Source organism: Loxodonta africana, chromosome 15 (assembly GCF_030014295.1).
Source record: "Loxodonta africana isolate mLoxAfr1 chromosome 15, mLoxAfr1.hap2, whole genome shotgun sequence".
Lineage (NCBI taxonomy): Eukaryota > Metazoa > Chordata > Mammalia > Proboscidea > Elephantidae > Loxodonta > Loxodonta africana.
Genome location: NC_087356.1, coordinates 1,837,089 through 1,855,316, shown reverse-complemented (window position 1 = coordinate 1,855,316; position 18,228 = coordinate 1,837,089). Strand labels below are relative to the sequence as shown.

The 18,228-nt window shown below is 53.2% G+C and overlaps 1 protein-coding gene across 2 annotated transcripts in view; it reads right to left on the bottom strand.

Moving 5' to 3' along the window:
- The window catches only part of KCNIP3 (potassium voltage-gated channel interacting protein 3), an 85,716-nt gene that overhangs the window by 22,088 nt on the left and 45,400 nt on the right, over positions 1-18,228 (bottom strand). Inside the window, exon 1 of one of the 2 annotated variants that reach the window (XM_003421996.1) lies at positions 15,769-15,871. The exons of the other annotated variant lie outside the window; for it this stretch is intronic. Within the exon in view, the coding sequence (XP_003422044.1) occupies positions 15,769-15,871 (103 nt within the window). Of the gene's footprint in view, positions 1-15,768; positions 15,872-18,228 lie in introns of those variants that run through there. 2 annotated transcript variants of the gene reach the window in all.

Genomic DNA, 18,228 nt, shown 5'->3' with positions numbered 1-18,228 from the left:
AAGCTAGTAAGCGCACGTAGAGGTGGTGAAGATCATGAGAATGAAAATTGCAGATACAAACAACAAGACAAAACCTTACACCCAGTAGACTGCACAATCAGCTTACACACAAAGCCAGGCCTCAGTGTGGGGGGTGGTGAGTGGGGGTTCATTTCTCCCCTCTACTCCGTGCTCAGCTGCCCGCTTGCCATCTGCACCTGGGTGTCTGAGAGGTGTCTCCAACGGAACATGTCCACCCTGAGCCCCTGACCTTGCCCCCAAAGCCTGCTCCACTCTGTGCCAACTGATGCCAGAGGCTCAGGACAAAATCCGGGGATGTCTGCCTTCCTCCCACGCTCAATCCACATGCAAATCCTGCCAACTCTACTTTCAACCTACATCCCGAGCCTGAACACCCCTTCCCACCTCCTCAACCCCACTCAGCCCCAAGCCCCCATCATCCCTCTGCCCTGGTCCCCCTGCTCTGACTTTGAAGAATATCCTCCAAATAGCACTGGAAGAAACTTCTGAGAACATGTCACAGCTCTGCTCAATAACCTCGACCAACTCAGTAAAAAATCAGAGTCCCTAAATGGCCAGAAGTGTCTCCCTGTCCCCAGCTTCAACGTCATGGCCCAAGTCTCCTGCACTTTCTCCATATCAGCCATGACGGCCTCCTTGCTGCCCCTCAGCCCACCAGGCACTCTCTCTCCTCAGGGCCCCCATTTGCTGGTCTATCTGGCTGGAATGTCCTTCTCCTGAAACCCACATTTCCTTCAGGCTCTGCTGAAACGTCACTTCCTGAGGCGGGCCACACTCTCTAAGGTGGCAGCCCCACCACCACAATCTCCCATCCCTGCTTTAATTCATTCCACTTCCTGTGTGTGTTGTGTGCCATTGAGTTCATTCCACTCATGTCGACCTTATAGGACAGAGGGGAACTGCCCCATAGTGTTTCCTAGGCTGTAATCTTTATGGGAGCAGATTGCTAGGTCTTTTCTCCTCAGGAACAGCTGGTGGGTTTGAACTGCTGACATTCTGGTTAGTAGCCGAGACCTAGTTAGCTATTAGTAGTGCCACCAGGGCTCCTTGACCTGTGCACAGTTCTCCGCTTACTGTCGTTCCCTCCCCATGCTGACCTCAGCAGGGACTCTGGTCCGCTCGCTGCTGCACCCAACCCTGGAACACACACCAGGTGGGATGGATCACAGCTATGTTTCTTTGGGTGGGTACATGGGCTCCTGTCTCGGGTTTTAACTGTAATGTCTCTAGACAAGGTCTGGAGCCCCGGGTGGCCCAAAAGGTTGGTGGTGCTGTAGAAGAAAGGCCTGGTGATGTCCTGCTGTAAAGGTCACAGCCCCAGGGAGCTCAGTTCTGCTCTGTAACACGTGGGGTCACCACGAGTCGAAATCGACTCAACAGCGAAGGGTTTGGGCTTTTTGTTTTTATTGTAGAGGCAGGGCCTACTTCCTGTGGTTGCCCCAGGCCCCAACACTCCCTGTTGCTTACACCCGTAGGCATGGAGGGGGCAGGGGAATCAGAGAGAGGTGACATTCCAAGACCCAGGTCCAGTGACAACAGGCAGGCAGGGGTCAAAGGTATTCTTGGCAGAGGGACCAAGGTGCGTCAAGGCACGTGTGGGCACAGAGAGCCACTGAAAGGTCCAAAGCAGGAGGAAGGCTGTTGATCTACATTCCAGGACGGCCATGGGGGTCTCAGTCAAGCGATGAAGAGGCTGGAGAGGAAGGAACCGCTGATGGGCCAGGGCAGGGTGGGCAGATGACCGGGGAATCTGGGGACTGCTGGTGCCATCCACCAGGACACAGGAGGTAGACGACCCAGAACTTGAAGATAAGGCAGAAAGATTGCTGTCTGATTTCCAACACCGGGCTACAGCACCGTGTAAAGGTAACTTACTATCACGACCGATGGGCCCTGGTTCTAACCCAAGACCTCATCTCGTAGAAGACTGATAAACTGCAGATGGTTGATGTCCACTAGACATGCCAATGTTTCCGTTCTCAGAAAATATAATCCCCAAAGTTACTGGGTTTTATTGCTCTGTAGGACATTAGCTAGTTTTTATTCTAATTTAGCAACCTTATTACAGCACCGGTTTCTGGAACAGCTTTGCTACCCTTCTGGTTCCCTTATTAATGAGTCAACAAGTGAGAGTCATGTTTTTAACTTTGAAAACTGTACTGATAGGCAGAATATGATGGGCAGAGGACATCTTCCCTGCCTGGGGTACAAGTGCCAATTCCCTGTTCCCAGGCTCTGAAGACCCTTCCCCACCCCTCCTTCCTGAGGGCCTGGCTGCCCTTCCTTGAGAGACTATTTCCACAATACACCTGCTGGACCCGTCTTAGGGGCAGAGAGCCCAGCTCCTTCATCTTGATTCCTGCAGCACCTGGCCCAGCACTGGGATCCCACGTGCTCTCAGGGACCCTTGGGGCCCTCCTGGGTCCTGCACAGGAGAAATCCAGAAGTCTCTCTTGGGTTTGTTTCAGCAGAGACCCTGGCCAGATCTTTTAGGAGCTACCAGAGGCAACATTCCCCAAGTTCACAATTACAGGGCACACTGGGCACTAATGAACCCAAGAAGTCACTTCCCACAGCCCGTTTTCAACAAGCCCAGGAGCCTGCTCAGGGCAAAGCTGTGAAGTCAACACGCTCCTGCAATCTCCACTCTTCCTTTCTCTCTCCCTGGGCTCAGCCCTCCTCCCTTCTCCAGGGCTAGTCCTGGACACCCCCCACCCACCCAAGTGACCGCTGGAGCCAAGGAGTCAGTGATAAGGTTTTAACCCCTCTATCAAACAGGTATTTTGTCCAAGGCCAGTGGCGTTAGCTTCTCAGCGCTGCTGTAACGGAGATACCATAGGGGCTGGTTTTAGGGAACAGAAATTTATTTTCTCACAGTTCAGGAGGCTAGAAGTCCAAGTTCAGGGTGCCGACTCTAGGGGAAGGCTCTGTCTGCTCTAGGGAAAATCCTCGTCTCAGCTTCTCTAGCCCTGGTGTTCCTCGGAGATCCCCACATGGCATCTAACCCCCCCCGCCCCCCGCCCTGTGCTTGCTTCTCTCTGGGTCTAATCTACTCCTTTTATATCTCAAAATTCATTTAGATTTAAGACACTCACTACACTGTTATGACCTTATTAACATAATAGAGAAAACCCTATTCCCAAATGAGATTACATCCACAGGTATAGGGGTTAGGATGCCAACACATATCTTCGGGCAACACAATTCAATTCATAACACTAGTTTCATACCGGTTTTTTCGAAATTGTTTTCAGGTTGAACGTCCCAAAGCTGCACAATTGCCCAACAGATTACAAATGCATAATATCCCCAGTCCCTGCTCCTGTCCCATGCCCTACGCCACTCCGCTCTGTGTGGGACCCACTGGGCCCTCAAGGCTGGGGACTTCCCACACACCCTGCAGGGGCTTGGGAACGGGGCTTGGGAAAGGGGTTCCAAATCTTTACCTCACTGAGCGAAGACGCACCGGGCACTGGAAGAGGGTGGGAAAGGGGTCTTTGCCTACTCCAATGCATGAGCCTGTTGAGGCCTCCCTGGGCTGCCCCGCACCCCTCAGCGAGGCTCCCCTGGAGGCTGCCTGCAGCTTTCCACCAGGGAAGGACAAAGCAAAGACAGCGGTGGAATCTTTAATAACCTCCTGAGCCCACTCCCTCTGCCTGCTGACACCCATCTTTGCTCCCTTTGTAACAAAACTCTCCCAAAGTGCCGTCTACACTTCGTCTCCAGTCCCTCCTGAACTCTCTCTATCCAGCTTTCCCCTTGCTGTCTACACACTTTGTCTCCAGTCCCTCCTGAACCCACTCCACTGGCTTTCCCCCTACCGTCTACACTGTCTCCGGTCCCTCCTGAACTCACTCCATAGGCTTTCCCCTTACCGTCTGCACTCTTTGTCTCCAGTCCCTCCTGAACTCACCCCATCAGGTTTTCGCCCTACCATCTACACTCTGTGTCTCCAGTCCCTCCTGAGCTCACTCCATCGGCTCTCCCCCTACCCCGGCCACTGCTCTCCAAGCTGCCGGTCAAGGTCTCGAGGCACACTGCAGCACCTTCACACGCTGCCGCCCGCCCCTTCAGACCCATGCTCCGAAGTCACCTGTGTGCCCCCTCCTGTGACCAGTGCCTGGGACACAGTAGGAGCCAGGGGCTGGCAGGGCCGGTGGAGCCAACAGGCAGACCAGCTCCTGCTGAGGTGACCCGCGAGGCAGGGCCACTGTGCTTGGCTTTGTTTTCTTAACAATCTGATATTTCAAAAAGCATCAACGTAGTCACCAAGCAAAAACTCATGGTCTTCGGTGCACTAATAATGCCTTTCAATACAAAATTTGATTTACTGAAGGGAGGCCCCAGAATCCTTGCAGACTTGGGGCCTCTGGGAGTCCTACCGTAGCCCTGAACTAGTCACTTACGTCACACGCTAGTGCTGGAGCATGTGCAGGAAGGCTGCAGGGTGGCTGCTGGTCAAGTGTCTCTGCATGCCTTGGAAGGTGCTTTGGTGCTATTCTTCCCAGCTAAGGCTGGGGATTGTGGCGGTGGAGGGGGGGGCGGGGCTTGCTGGACAGAATCCAGCCTTTTGTGATGGCTGGAGACGAGCTTGGAGGAAGGATGGCTCTGAAGGCCTCTAGGGGCCATGTGATGCCCGGGCCTTAACTCGTCCATTAGAACACAGCCCCTGCCCCCAGCAGGCCTCATCCCCAGTTCCCACCATACATTCATATCTGCTCGCTAATCCAAACGGCGAACGACTAAGGGTGCAGTCCCAGGCATTGGAACACAGCACCAGGTTTAGGCGCAGATGCTTACACACCCTCCTCAGACACTGACATGGGGCCTCGGTGGCCACGCTGCACCAACCCCACACAGGGCAGCAGTCCCCCTTTGATGTTTGGGGCCCACAACCACCCCACCAGCAGCCATAACGACCAGGAGAGGCCTGACGTCCGCCCGCAGGTGAGGGCCTTGGGAGGCTACCTAGTCAGTCCCTGACCTGCAGCCAGGTGGTCTGAACTGCAGGCAGTTAGTTCCCGGGGGGGCTATGTAGTCGGTGGTGAGGTCTCATGCTCAGATGACTTGCCCAGGCAGCGACTTCTGACCCAGAGATCCGGCCCTCAGTCCTCATGGAAACCTGTTCTGCCCTTGGCTTCCAGGCAGGGACCTGAGGAAAGGCTAAGTGCCCAAGGGAAATCTAAATGCCCTCCCCCCAGTTTCAAGGTGAACAGACGTTGATGGCAGCCACTAAATGCCTTACCCCCTCTTGTCCGGCTGCCTCAGTCAGGCGCCTTTCTTATTTGAGGCACCTTGGAATGTCATTCTGCACCTTGTCTGGCGCCCTGCTGGACTTGTGCCCGGGGCAAGGGCCCCCCCCCGCCGCCCCTCCCCACTCACTCCACCTCTGCTTCCAGGCCTCCAGCCTCCTCACCTCAGGGGTCGTTCCTCCTCACGCCCCTTCTCCCTGATCTGGGAACACTGGAGAGTCCAGGGCTTAGTCCTTAGACCTGGTCCCTTTTCTCTCTCACTCCCTTGGAGCCCCTCCAGCCACGCGGCCGATGACTCCCAAACCTCCCTCTCCAGAACCGACTGCTCCCCTGGATACCAGACGTGTACATCCTGTGTCTCCTTGGTGTTTCCATTTCGGTTTTTTGTAAGTATCTGCGGCAGGCAGAAAAATGGCACCCCAAAGACACCCACATCTTAAACCTATGAATAGTCAGTTACAGGTAGAAGGGAAGTAAAGTTGCAGACGGAGCTAAGGTTGCTAGTCAGCTGACCTTAAAAAAGGAAATAATCTTGGGTTATCTGGGTGGGCCCAATGTCATCACAAAACACTTGCTGTGCAGTTGATTCTGACTCGTGGCAACCCCGTGAGCGTCTGAGTACAACTGTTCTCCACAGGGTTTTCAATGGCTGATTTTTCGTAAGTAGACTGCCATGGCCTTCTTCTGAGGCACACTGAGAAGGGCTTGAACCTCTGACCTTTCAATTAGCAGACAAGCATGTTAACCATTTGCGCTATCATGCCATCACACAGGCCTTAAAAGTGGGAGAGGGAACAGGAAGAGAGACTCAGAAGGAGAGTAGTGTGAGGGCTTAGACCGATGTTGCTGGCTCTGAAGATGAGGGGGGCTGTTATGGGCTAAGTTGTGTCCCCCAAGAATGTGTCAACTTGGCTAGTCCACGATTCCCAGAATTGTGTGATTGTCCATCATTCTGTCATCTGATGTGATCATCCTATGTATTGTAAATTCTAATCTCTATGATGTTAATGAAGCTGGATTAGAGGCAGTTATGTTAATGAGGGAGGACACAATTTACAGGATTAGGTTGCATTTTGAGTTAATCTCTTTTGAGATATAAAAGAGAAAATTGAGCAGAGAGGAGAGGGACCACATTACCAAGCAAGAAGAGCCAGGAGCTGATCATGTCCTTTGAACCCAGGGCTCCTGCACTGAGAAGCTCCTAGACCAGGGGAAGATGGATGACAAGGACCTTCCCCTGGAGCTGACTGAGAGAGAAAGCTTTCCACTGGAGCTGATGCCCTGAATTCCGGATTCTAGCCTCCTGAACTGTGAGAGAAGAAATTTCCCTTTGCCAAAGCCATCCACTTGTGGTATTTGTTACAGCAGCAGTAGATGACTAAGACAGGGGCCTTGAGCCAAAAGAACGTGCTATGACTTCTTTTTTTTTTTTTTTTTATGACTTCTAGAAGCTGGAAAAGGCAAGTATGTCCGAATGAGTTCCTTTATGTAGCTTTTGCCTTGGTTTTTTGGTAAACAGTTGGGGAGATTTTTCTCCTAGGCCCTGAGGACTTACCTTTGCCCTAGTTTTCTACCCCAGAGGGTTGGTTACTTTTGATTGACACTTACTTTGTAAACCTGTAAACAACTTGGTTTGATACGCTTTGTCTAATCCTAGGCTACAAAAGGGAGGAACAAGCCAGGTCGAAGAAAAAAATTCAAGCCTAGAAAAGGATTCTACCCGGAAAACATCAAAAGAAGATGGAAAGAATACAGAGTCACTGTACCGAAAAGAATGGGTCGACATTCAACCATTTCAGAATGCAGCATATGATCAAGAACCGATGGTACTGAAGGAAGAAGTCCAAGATGCTCTGAAAGCATTGACGAAAAACAAGGGTCCAGGAATTGACGGAATATCAATTGAGATGTTTCAACAAATGGATGCAGCGCTGGAGGTGCTCATTCATCTGTGCCAAGAAATATGGAAGACAGCTTCCTGGCCAACTGACTGGAAAAAAATTCACATTTGTACCCATTACAAAGAAAGGTGATCCAGCAGAATAAGAAAATTATCAAACAATATCATTAATATCATAACCAAAAATCAAAAACTTTATGCAAGTAAAATTTTGCTGAAGATTGTTCAAAAATGGTTGTAGCAGTATATCAACAGGGAACTGCCAGAAATTCAGGCCAGATACAGAAAAGGAAATGGAGCGAGGGATATCATTGCTGATGTCAGATGGGTCCTGGCTGAAAGCAGAGAATACAAGATGTTTACCTGTGTTTTATTGACTATGCAAAGGCATTTGACTATGTGGATCATAACAAATTATGGATAACATTGTGAAGAATGGGAATTCCAGAACACGTAACTGTGCTCATGAGGAAGCTTTACATACATCAAGAAGCACTGGTTTGGACAGAACAAGGGGATACTGAGTGGTTAAAAGTCAGGAAAGGTGTGCGTCAGGGTTGTATCCTTTTACCGTACCTATTCAATCTGTATTCTGAGCAAATAATCCAAGAAGCTGGACTCTATGAAGGAGAACCAGGCATCAGGATTGGAGAAAGACTCATTAACAACCTATGTTATACAGATGACACAACCTTGCTTGCTGAAAGTGAAGAGGACTTGAAGCACTTACTAATGAAGATCAAAGACCACAGCCTTCAGTACGGACTGCACTGCAACATAAAAAAAAAAAAAAATCCTCACAACTGCAACACCGTGATAAAACAGAGAAAAGATTGAAGTGGTCAAGGATTTCATTTTACTTGGATCTACAATTAACACCCATGGAAGCAGCAGTCAAGAAATCAAACGACATGTTGCACTGGGCGTATCTGCTGCAAAAGACCCCTTCAGAGTATTAAAAAGCAAAAATGTCACTTTGAGGACTAAGGTCACCTGAACCAGGCCATGGCATTTTTGGTCACCTCATACGCATGCAAAAACTGGACAGTGAATAAGGAAGACCAAAGAAAAACCAATGCCTCTGAATTACGGTATTGGAGAAGAATATTTAATATACCGTGGACTGTTTTAGCCAGAAAAACCAACAGATCCCTCTTGGAAGAAGTAGATCCAGAATGCTCCTTAAAAGCAAGGATGACAAGACTTGGTCTCATATACTTTGGACATGCTATCAGCAGGGATCGGTCCCTGGTGAAGGACATCATGCTTAATAAAGTGGAGGGTCAGCAAAAGAGAAGACCGTCGATGAGATGAACTGACACAGTGTCTGAAAGGATGGGCTCATGCGTAACAATGACCGTGAGGGCAGTGCAGGACCAAAGAGCCTTTCCTTCTGTTGTACACAGTGTCACCACGAGTCAGGACTGACTAGGTGGCACCTGACAACAACAACAACAGGGTACGGCCTGCACTGTGATTGGTATGCACCTTGTAGGGATTGGCCAACAGACTATGCAAATAAGGTGAGTTATAGCCTACTATGCAAATGAAATGTCTATGGCCTACCTAGAGGGGATTGGTTAGTTCGTGGCCCTGGTAGGAGTGCCATCCCTTGAAAATAACAAGGAGTTTGTATATTCAAATAGCCAGCCTGACAGAAGTTTTTCTGACAGAAAGCAGGAAGAGAAGCAGCAGGAAGAAGCAGAAGGAAGAAGGAAGCAGAGAGAATGGAGGCAAGGAAGCTCGTAAATGAACTGTAACACTGGTCAAGGGCTATAACACTTAAGACAGCGAGAGGCCAGGAAGGGGCCCAGCCGCAGAGCCAGTGTTGACAGACAGCAGGACCAAGAGAAAGCTCTCCTCAGGGGTCCCAGAGGAGGCCTGCACGGCCCAGAGGAGCTGAGAGAACTGTACTGCACTGCAGAAGGGAGACTTTGCCTACATGCTTCCTTACCCTGATGCCGAGTTGTACCTTGTTATTTCCTTAATATAAATGTAAGTGTGGTCTGTGAGGAAGTCCTGGTGGCATAGTGGTTAAGTGCTACAACTACTAACCAAAAGGCCGGCAGTTCGAATCCACCAGGCGCTCCTTGGAAACCCTATGGGGCAATTCTACCCTGTCCTATGGGGTCGCTATGAGTTGGAACTGACTCGACAGCAATGCGTTTGGTTTTTTGTTTTTGTGTTTTAATGGTCTGTGAGTTCTATGTGGCCATTGCAATGGATTATCAAACCCAGAAGAGATGTAGAGAGTGCCATGGGAGGGATGGCTGGTGTCAGAACTGGGAAAAACGTTGAGAGTGGAGGTGTGTCTGAACTCCACCCCGCAGGAATCAGCCTTGGGCTGAACCTGGTCATTGTTCCCCCTGAAGCTAGACAGGTTCTGACGCTCCTCCTCCCACCATTTGTACAGCAAGGAAGTGCTTCCCCAGAGCCCTCAGGAAGGAACGCCGCCTTGCTGACGCCTTGATCTTGGCTCAGGGAGACCCGCTGCACACTTGGGACCTACACAACTGCTCTTAGTTGCCGTCGAGTTGACTGCAACTCATGGCAACCCAAGTGTGCACAAGAGAACTGTTCCGCAGGGTTTCCAAGGCTGTGAGCTTTCGAAAGCAGATCACCAGGCCTGTCTTTCGAGGTGCATCTTTTGGCATTCGAGCTCTTAACCTTTTGTGCCACCCAGGAATCCGTTACAGAGCTGTAAGGTGATGAATCTGTGTTGCTTTAAGTCATTAAATTTGTAGTAATTTGTCACAGCAGTGATTAAAATTAATACAACATCCCAAAGTTACCACATCCAAAATGGAACTACTGACCTTCCCCCCAAACCTATTCCCCCCATCCTCCCCATCTCAGGTGATGGCAGCTCCACCCTTCCACATGCTCAGGAGTTCCCTGCCTCCTCTCTTCTTTCCCCTTCGCAGAAGCTGACCACTTCTCGCATCTCCTCTTCTGTCCCCTCCTGGATGACTGAAAACGCCTCTATCAGGACTCCCTACTGCCCTCTCATGCTCCGTCCCAAGTCAGCTCCCCACACAGCAGCCTCTGTGACCCTGTTAGAATTCAAGGCAGATCATGTCACATCTCAACTCAGAGCTCACGGTGACTCCTGGTTTCCCAGACAGTAAAAGCCAGATGCTTACAACCTATACCCTAGGGGAGAGCAGGGGTCCCCAAATGTGGGTGGTATCACAATCCCATCTGGAGCTCATCATGAACGAGCTGCCGTGCCCACCCCCAAGTTTCTGACTTTGCAAGTCCAGGGTGGGGCCTGAGAATCTGCGTCCCTAACAAGTTTCCAATAAGCAACATCATGATAAACAAAGACTGAAGTTGTCAAGGATTTCATTTTACTTGGATTCACAATCAACACCCATGGAAGCAACAGTCAAGAAATCAAATGACATATTGCATTGAGCAAATATGCTGCAAAAGACCTCTTTAAAGTGTTACAAAAACACAGATGTCACCTTGAAGACTAAGGTGTGCCTGACCCAAGCCATGGTGTTTTTAATCGCATCATATGCATGCAAAAGCTGGACAATGAATAAGACAGACCAAAGTAGAATTGATGCCTCTGAAATACGGTGTTGGCAAAGAATACTGAATATGCCACGGGCTGCCAAAAGAACCAACGAATCTGTCTCGGAAGAAGTGCAGCCAGAATGCTCCTTAGAAGCAAGGATGGCGAGACTGTGTCTCACATACTTTGGACATGTTGTCAGGGGGGATCAGTCCCTGGAGAAGGACATCATGCTTGGTAGATAGTGAAAAAGAGGAAGACCCTTGTCATGGATTGAATTGTGTCCCCCAAAATATCTGTCAGCTTGGCGAGGTCATGATTCCCTCGTATGACTGTATGATTGTCCACCATTTTATCTTATGATGCAACTTCCCTATATGTTGTAAGTCCTGTCACTAATAAGATGGATTATCGATGATGACACTGATGAAGTCTATAAGGTTAGGTAGTATCTTAGGCCAATCTTTTTTGAGATACAAAAGAGAGAAGCAAGCAGAGAGACATGGGGAAATTCACACTACCAAGAAAGCAGCTCCGGGAGCAGAGCAAATCCTTTGGACCTGAGGTTCCTGTGCTGAGATGCTCCCAGACCGAGGGAAGACTGATGCATCACAGGGACCTTCCTCTTTGTGCCAACAGAGAAAGAAAGCCTGCACCTGGAGCCGGCGCCCTGAATTCAGACTTCTGGCCTACTGGACTGTGAGAGAACGGACTTCTCTTTGTTAAAGCCATCCACTTGTGGTATTTCTGTTATAACAGCACTAGATGACGAAGACAACCCTCAACAGGATGAACTGACCCAGTGGCTTCAACAATGGGCTCAAATACAGCAATGACTGTGAGGATGGTGCAGGGCCAGGCAGTGTTTTGTTCTGTTGTACCTGGGGCCACTATGAGTCGGAACCAACTCAAGGAACAAAGTTCCAAACGATGCTGGTCCAGGGGCCACACTTTGAGAACCACCAGTAGCTCTCAACAATGGCTGCGTATTAGAACCACCTGGGAGCTTTCAACAGTCCAGTGCCTGGGCTCCACCCACAGAGGCTCAGGATCAAATGTCCTGGGGTAGCCACGGTGGGGTTTTTTTAAAGCTCTCCAGGTGATTTCAATATGCAGCCTCCTTAAGAACCACTGGAGGCCCTGGGTGGGGCAGATGGCTAACTCGCTGAGCTGCTGACCAAAAGGCTGGCTGCTCAGTCCATCCAGAGACAGACTCAGAAGAAACGCCTGTGATCTACTTTTAAAGAATCAGTCCTTGAAACTGGACGGAGCACAGTTCTTGACACACATGGGGTTGCCATGCATAGAAACTGACTTGATGACAACTGGGCCACCCTACACAGCTTGGCCCTCCTCCCTCCACCTGCCTCTCTTGCTTTGGCCTTCTCGTCCTCTGCTCCAGCCACACGACACCAGTCTCCCCACTGTTCCCCAATTCCACCAAACACACTCCCACCTCCCAGCCTTTGCAATCCCAGCAGCAGGCCCTGCCCTGCCCCCGCCTCTGCTCTGAGCCCCACGCTCTGTGCCCATCTGGTCAGTAGCCCTCACAGGACACAGCTTGTAGAGGGGCTGAGGTAAGGAGCCAGGAGAAACCTCCAGTTCTCCCTCTTTATTGGCAAGATTCATTTCCTTGTGAATTCAACACTTATTATTGAGCAGCTGCTTGGGGCCAAGCCCTATTCTAGGCACTGGGGTGCTGCAGTGAACGAGACCACAGCCCTGTGCTCATGGAACTGAACCTGGTGGAGACAGATCATAAAATCATCAAGAAACCAAGATATCCTCTACTTTAAGGTAGGGATAGGGCTGTGAAGAAAACTAAAGCTTGTAAGGGAGACCAGCGTGACAGGGGTTCTATTTAGTCAAGGTGTCTGAGCTCCTGCAGGGAAACTGCCTGCCATGCTGGGAGCCAGAAGACACAGACAAGGATGATCTCTTCATGTCACAGCTGCTCAGACCCAGGCCCCTCCTACAGGGCCTAACAAGGCTCCAAGGGAGAGTCCTAGAGCCCAACCTCCAAACCTTTCCGGCACATGAACTCACAGCAACAGACCCCGCACTCCAGAAAAAACAAACACACAAACACACAACCTTGCCCATAATTTCAGGGGCTGTATGGATCTCTTGCAGCCCTGGTGGCAAAGTGCTTAAAAGCTCAGCTGCTAACCAAAAGGTCAACAGTTCGAATCTACCAGCCGCTCCTTGGAAACCCTATGGGGCAGCTGTACTCTGTCCTATAAGGTCACTGTGAGTCAGAATCAATAAACTTCTTGGGCCTCAGGCCCCACTGTTAAACACTGAGTGCAGGTACCACTCAGAAAGCTACAGTTGATCAAAAGGAAGACAAATACCCCACCCCAAGTCCAGCCCCTGTGGGGTCCGTGTCCCAAAGCCAAGCTAAGATTCTCTTGGTGAAACTCTGGGCCATCCTGACAGCTCCAGGCTCTTGTGCCTTTGCCACGGCAAGGCTGGTAGAAACTGACAATCACTCCATCTCTGATATCCCATAGGCCACTGGGGAAGGGAAGGAGAAAGCTCGATTAAGCAGTGTATGGCCTGCCTTTCTACCACCTGGAGTCAATCGCACTGAAGGTGGCCTGGCCTCCTGCCAGGCCAAAGCCCTGCTGCCTGATCTGCCCCAGTGGTCAGGATGGTCAAACAACCAGCCTGGACCTAGCCCCCTTGTCTTGGATCAAGTGTCTGGCTCCCTGGTCAATTACTGCTCAGTAGAAGTGACTAGGGTGACTCCCCCCACCCATGGTATCACCCAGGGCAGAGAGATGAATGCCTTTTGATTTCTTCATCTACTTCTAGATGGCTGCATTCCAAGAACTAGATCCATTAGTTCATAGCAATCCCAGGAGCATCATAACTCTGGTCTTTTACAGATGAGAACCATGGTGGCTCAGAGAGGACAAGAGACTTGTCCAACTGCACACGCGCATGCTTGGAGAGGAGCTGGGGCAGCAGCCCCCTTCCTGCCCTCATAGAGCATTGAGGATGACCCCCATCCAGGCTGGGCTCCTCCCAGACCACCTGGCAAGCCCTAGACACTGCCCCCAGGCATCACTCCATCCATACGGAACAGCTAGAGCCTACAGCTCTCACCCAGGTGGGGGAAAGACCTGAGTGAGACATTTTCCACAGTGAATCGATTGTTATTGCAAGTTATCGTCCTCTTGCTAGTTACAGTGACAGCAAGGGTTCACAACGTCTGCTTATTTATCCCACACCAAGAATGGTGCTGGGTGTCATTAAAGTCCCTGGACCGGCTAAAGCTCTGCAGTACATAGGCCGCCAGGCAGGTATTATTATTAGCCCCACTTTATAGGTTGTGAAACCGAGGCTCAGAATTATGTATGGCTGACAGGATCCCAAACACAGCTGACCCTGAAGCTCTGTGCTCCCTCCACTGTGTCCAGACTCTGGAAGTCCAAGGTTTGGGCACATGTTCCAGAAAAGAGAAACTCGTTGAGCTTGAAGTGAATTTTCAGCAGGTGTTATACACACTACTCATCTTGTAAAGAAGTCCCTTCTCCTTAGACATCAGGAAGGGAAACTTTAGACGGCCACGGACTGTGAGTCAGGAGGAAAGTTCTGCAGTATCGAGTGAAGTGAGGCTGGCTGTGCGCCCCTGCCCCTGGTGGTCCCAGTAAGCCCCAGAAACATGGAAGAGCAATGGAGGTGCCATGGCTGCTCTGGGCACCAACCATCTCACCCCCACAGGTGGGAAAGGACCTTGCGAGTGGATGGAACACCCAGCAGGGAGGCACGGGTCCTCAGGGGCTCAGCAGTACAGGATGCTCACCCAGCACCCATCCCAAGAGCCTGTATTTCCCATCAAGTTCCCTATTACAGATTCTCCACCAGGGTCAGGGTCCAGTCAGGCGCAGGCCCAGCAACGGGCTATTTCCCTCACCAAAGCTCACTGTGGCGCCTCCCAGAGATGGCTTGAGCAAGCTCCTTCTCTCAGCTCAGTGAGCTCGCCTAGAGAAAAGGTGACGTGAACCCTGGTTTCTGTGCGACACGTGGGGGTGTACTTCACAGGCCTCTGAAGGCAAAATGGAGGGAGGGCTTTGCTTCTGCGCCCAGTGCCTTTCCTGCCCTCCGCAGTCCCCAGAAAGGGGTGGAGGGAGCCTCCCGTGGCCTGAAACGCAGGCCAGGTTCTCCGGCCCCCCGCTGCGGGCCTCTGGGTTGCAGTCCCAGGAGCCGGAGCCTGGGCAAGGTCAGCAGAGCGCTGAGGCAGGCAGCATGCCCATCCTCCTCTGAGAGGGCAGCCAGCGGCACAGGTGGCAGGAACAGGGCAGCCTGGCCCCTTCCCCAGGTCTGGAGCCGCGGGGCAGAAACTGCCCAAAGGGGAAGCTCCCGCCCCGTGGGTCAGAAGCCCCTTCAGAACCGGGTGTGTCCCGGAGGAGTTCCCTCCTCCTCGCCTAACCAGAAGTGGAAGAGAGTACCACAGGGCTGGGAAGCCGCACCAGGGGGTCTGTCGGGGTCCCAGGGAGGCAACCACTGTCTGAATTAAGGGCAGATCTGGCTCCTCAGTTAATGGTTTAATGGCCCAGAAACGTGGAGTCTGCGGTTTTGGTTACTGATCCCGTGGGCCTGAGCTTTGCCTGGGGAAGGAGAATTGGATAAAAGGCGGCCCCATCACGCAGCAGGGGCTTCACATAACTCGTCACCGCCGGGCGCCTTTGGCTGAGGGTCTTTCCTGTCATCTTCACCCGGCACCACCTCCCGCCGCCGGGGTTGTGCTTACTGGGGGCGGCCCGCACCGACCCGCCTAAGACGGCCGGAGAAGCCCGCTCAAGGGGTCGCCAAGGACCTCTCGCGCACATCCACTCCATGCGCCGCAGCTTTGTCCCCTCTGGGGCTTCTCAGAGCCCGACCCCTCTTTTCCCTTTTAGTCCAAAGCCCAGCCCTCGGGAGCCTGGAGAAGCCGGCGACCGAGGCTGCCAGGGCCGCGGAGCGCAGCGTACCCGAGCCCAGGGCGTGGGTGCTGATCCATCCTTCCCAATAGACCGCCAGTCCCTGGAAAAGAGCAGCGGAGGGGCGGAGTCGCCCCGCATTACCTTCCATGGACATGGGCTCCAGGATGCCGAACTGCTTGAGGACGGCGATGAAGAGCAGCACCACCACGGCCATGGCACACAGCTCCATGCCCTGGATGCCCATGGTGGCCCAGGCTGCCTGGCCTCTCGGAGCAGCGGCGGCTCACATGCCCCGGGCAGGGGGGGCGGCGGCAGTGGTGACCCGGGCAGTTCCCGAGGCTGGACGCGGTGCGGCTGCGGAGCCGAAGCGCAACTTTCCGAGTCAGCCGGCAAACTTGGAGGCGCAGCGGCGCGGAGCGCAGCTTGGGCGGCCGGCGAGGGCCAGCGGCGCCTCCATGCCCGGCGCGGGCGCCGCGCCTCTGTCGCCCCCTTCTCCAACCCTGCGGGCGCGGGGGCGCGGCGGCTGCGGCGGGGGTCCCGGGCACTCCCGGCCGCCCCAGCCTCCATCGCGTCTCCCCGCGCGCTCATTGGCCTAGGCGCGGGGACCACACGGGGTGGCGCACCCGGAGGCCCCCGCCCGGCGCGAACCGAGCAGGGGGCGGAGGGAGGCGGCCCCGCCCCACACAGTCCCGCCCGGGACGGGGCTTGGCGCTTCGCCACGACGACACGGCCGTCCCCGGGGAGACCGCGCGGTCCGCGGTTTACCGATGCGCCCGCGCAGGGCGGGCACCAAGTGGCTGGGGAGGGGGCCCGGTGTCCGAGAGGCAGGGAACCGCGGCCACACTGTGCGGGGAGTCGGGGCGCTGCTGCCCTTGGTGTGACCTCCGCGAGGAGGGGGGCCACCGCTGCGCTCGGTCCTGCTCCGCTGGCCTGCGCAGAGCTGGCACTCGGAGACCCGGGGAGCCCCTCGCCCCGTGTTATTTCCCACAACCATACACCCTCGGCCGGAGATGAAACTGCCCTGGTCTGGCCCCTTTGAAAGCGGAGAAGTTGGTACCCAAAGTTCTCCGGTTGTGGAAACCCGCGTGCAATCGGAGAGGTTTAGGAGTCTGGGCGCCGGCCGCAGTCTCCAGAGTCCGAGCCTTAACTTTGCCGCTTGACCTTGGCCCAGTCGCTTCCTCTCTAGGACTCGCAGCCCCCCCGCCTCGGGCCCCGTAAAGAGGGCTGTGGGAAGAGCTGAGCGGACGCAGCGCGCTCATTAGGTAGTGGATGGCTTTCTTCCCGTCCAGGGGCAGGTGAAGGGAAGCCGCAGAGAGGAAGAAGTGGGGAACCGGGGCAGCAGGGGGACGGCGTGGCGGGGCGGAGCCTGGGATGCTCCAGCCCAGAAGCTCGGGGACCTGAGAGCCGGAGCCGTGACTCTCTGCTGCCCTCCCCCGGACCCACCCGGGACAAAGGCGGGGAGCGCGGGGCGCTGAGAACACCAAGTCCTTGCGTCTTCCTCGTGTCTGCCCTGCTTCGCTTCCCGCCTGTGAGTGTGAGCTCTGTTTGGACCTAGGGCCTGGACAATAGCGTTTCCGTTTATGGAGACTGCTATCCTCTGGGTCGTTTAACAAATGCTCATTGCGAAGTCCTGCCCCCAGGCGCAGAGCTAGGTGCTGGGCCGGGTGGGAAACCGCAGCGTGGGGCTGTTGGGGGCCTTCCCGGAGCTCGCGTGTGTGGGCCAAGCCTTTACGTGGACTCGTCATCCCCAGAAGGGCTTTCCCAGTGGGTATTCCTCTTTTCCCATTTTACAGACGAGGAAACGGAAACCCAGAGAGTGAGTTGGCGAAGGCAACAGAGGGTCCCCAGGGCACTGCACAGCTTCCGTGGAAACCCAAGGAGGAGAGGGGCCAGGAGTGCCTTTCGTCCAGCACACAGTCCATTCAGACAGCTGGTTAAAGGTCTAAGTCACTGAAGATGTTTTTAAAGAAAGGTAGTTATACAACTTTTAGTTCCATTTCTTTGGTGGCCCCACTGAATCTCCACTGACCAAAGGTAAGAGATCTAAGCAGAGAGGCTAACAGTCACCAGAGAAAATGGCTGTCATGGCACACAAGGGGTGTTTAAAAGCCTACCTACCTAGGAGGCGACCTGAGTGCTGAGCAAAACCCAGCTGTGTCCCAGCTACTTACCAACGTGCTGCCCTGGAGTTGATTCCGACTCATAGCGACCCTATAGGACAGTGTAAACTGCCTCATAGGGTTTTCTACGAGCGGTTGGTGGATTCAACTAGCCAAGCTCCAAACCACTGCACCATCAGGACTCCAGCTACTTACCACCAACCCTAAATCAGTGGCCTGGTTAAGAGCTCAGCACCACCACTTAGTAGTAGTACTTAGCTTCTCTAAACCTCAGTTTCCTAATCCATAAAATGGGGTGATAGTGCGACCTCCAGGGGCTTGTAAGGATTAAATGATACCAGGGCTGGCATGTGGAGGGGACTGTGATAGCCCCTTATGAGCGGATGACAGAAGTGCCAGGGGGGCTAGAGAAGTGAGCAAGCAAAGGAAGCCATCTCGGGGGCTCTCCTGGGGCTGGCACCCGCCCCTGCCTCGGTTTCCC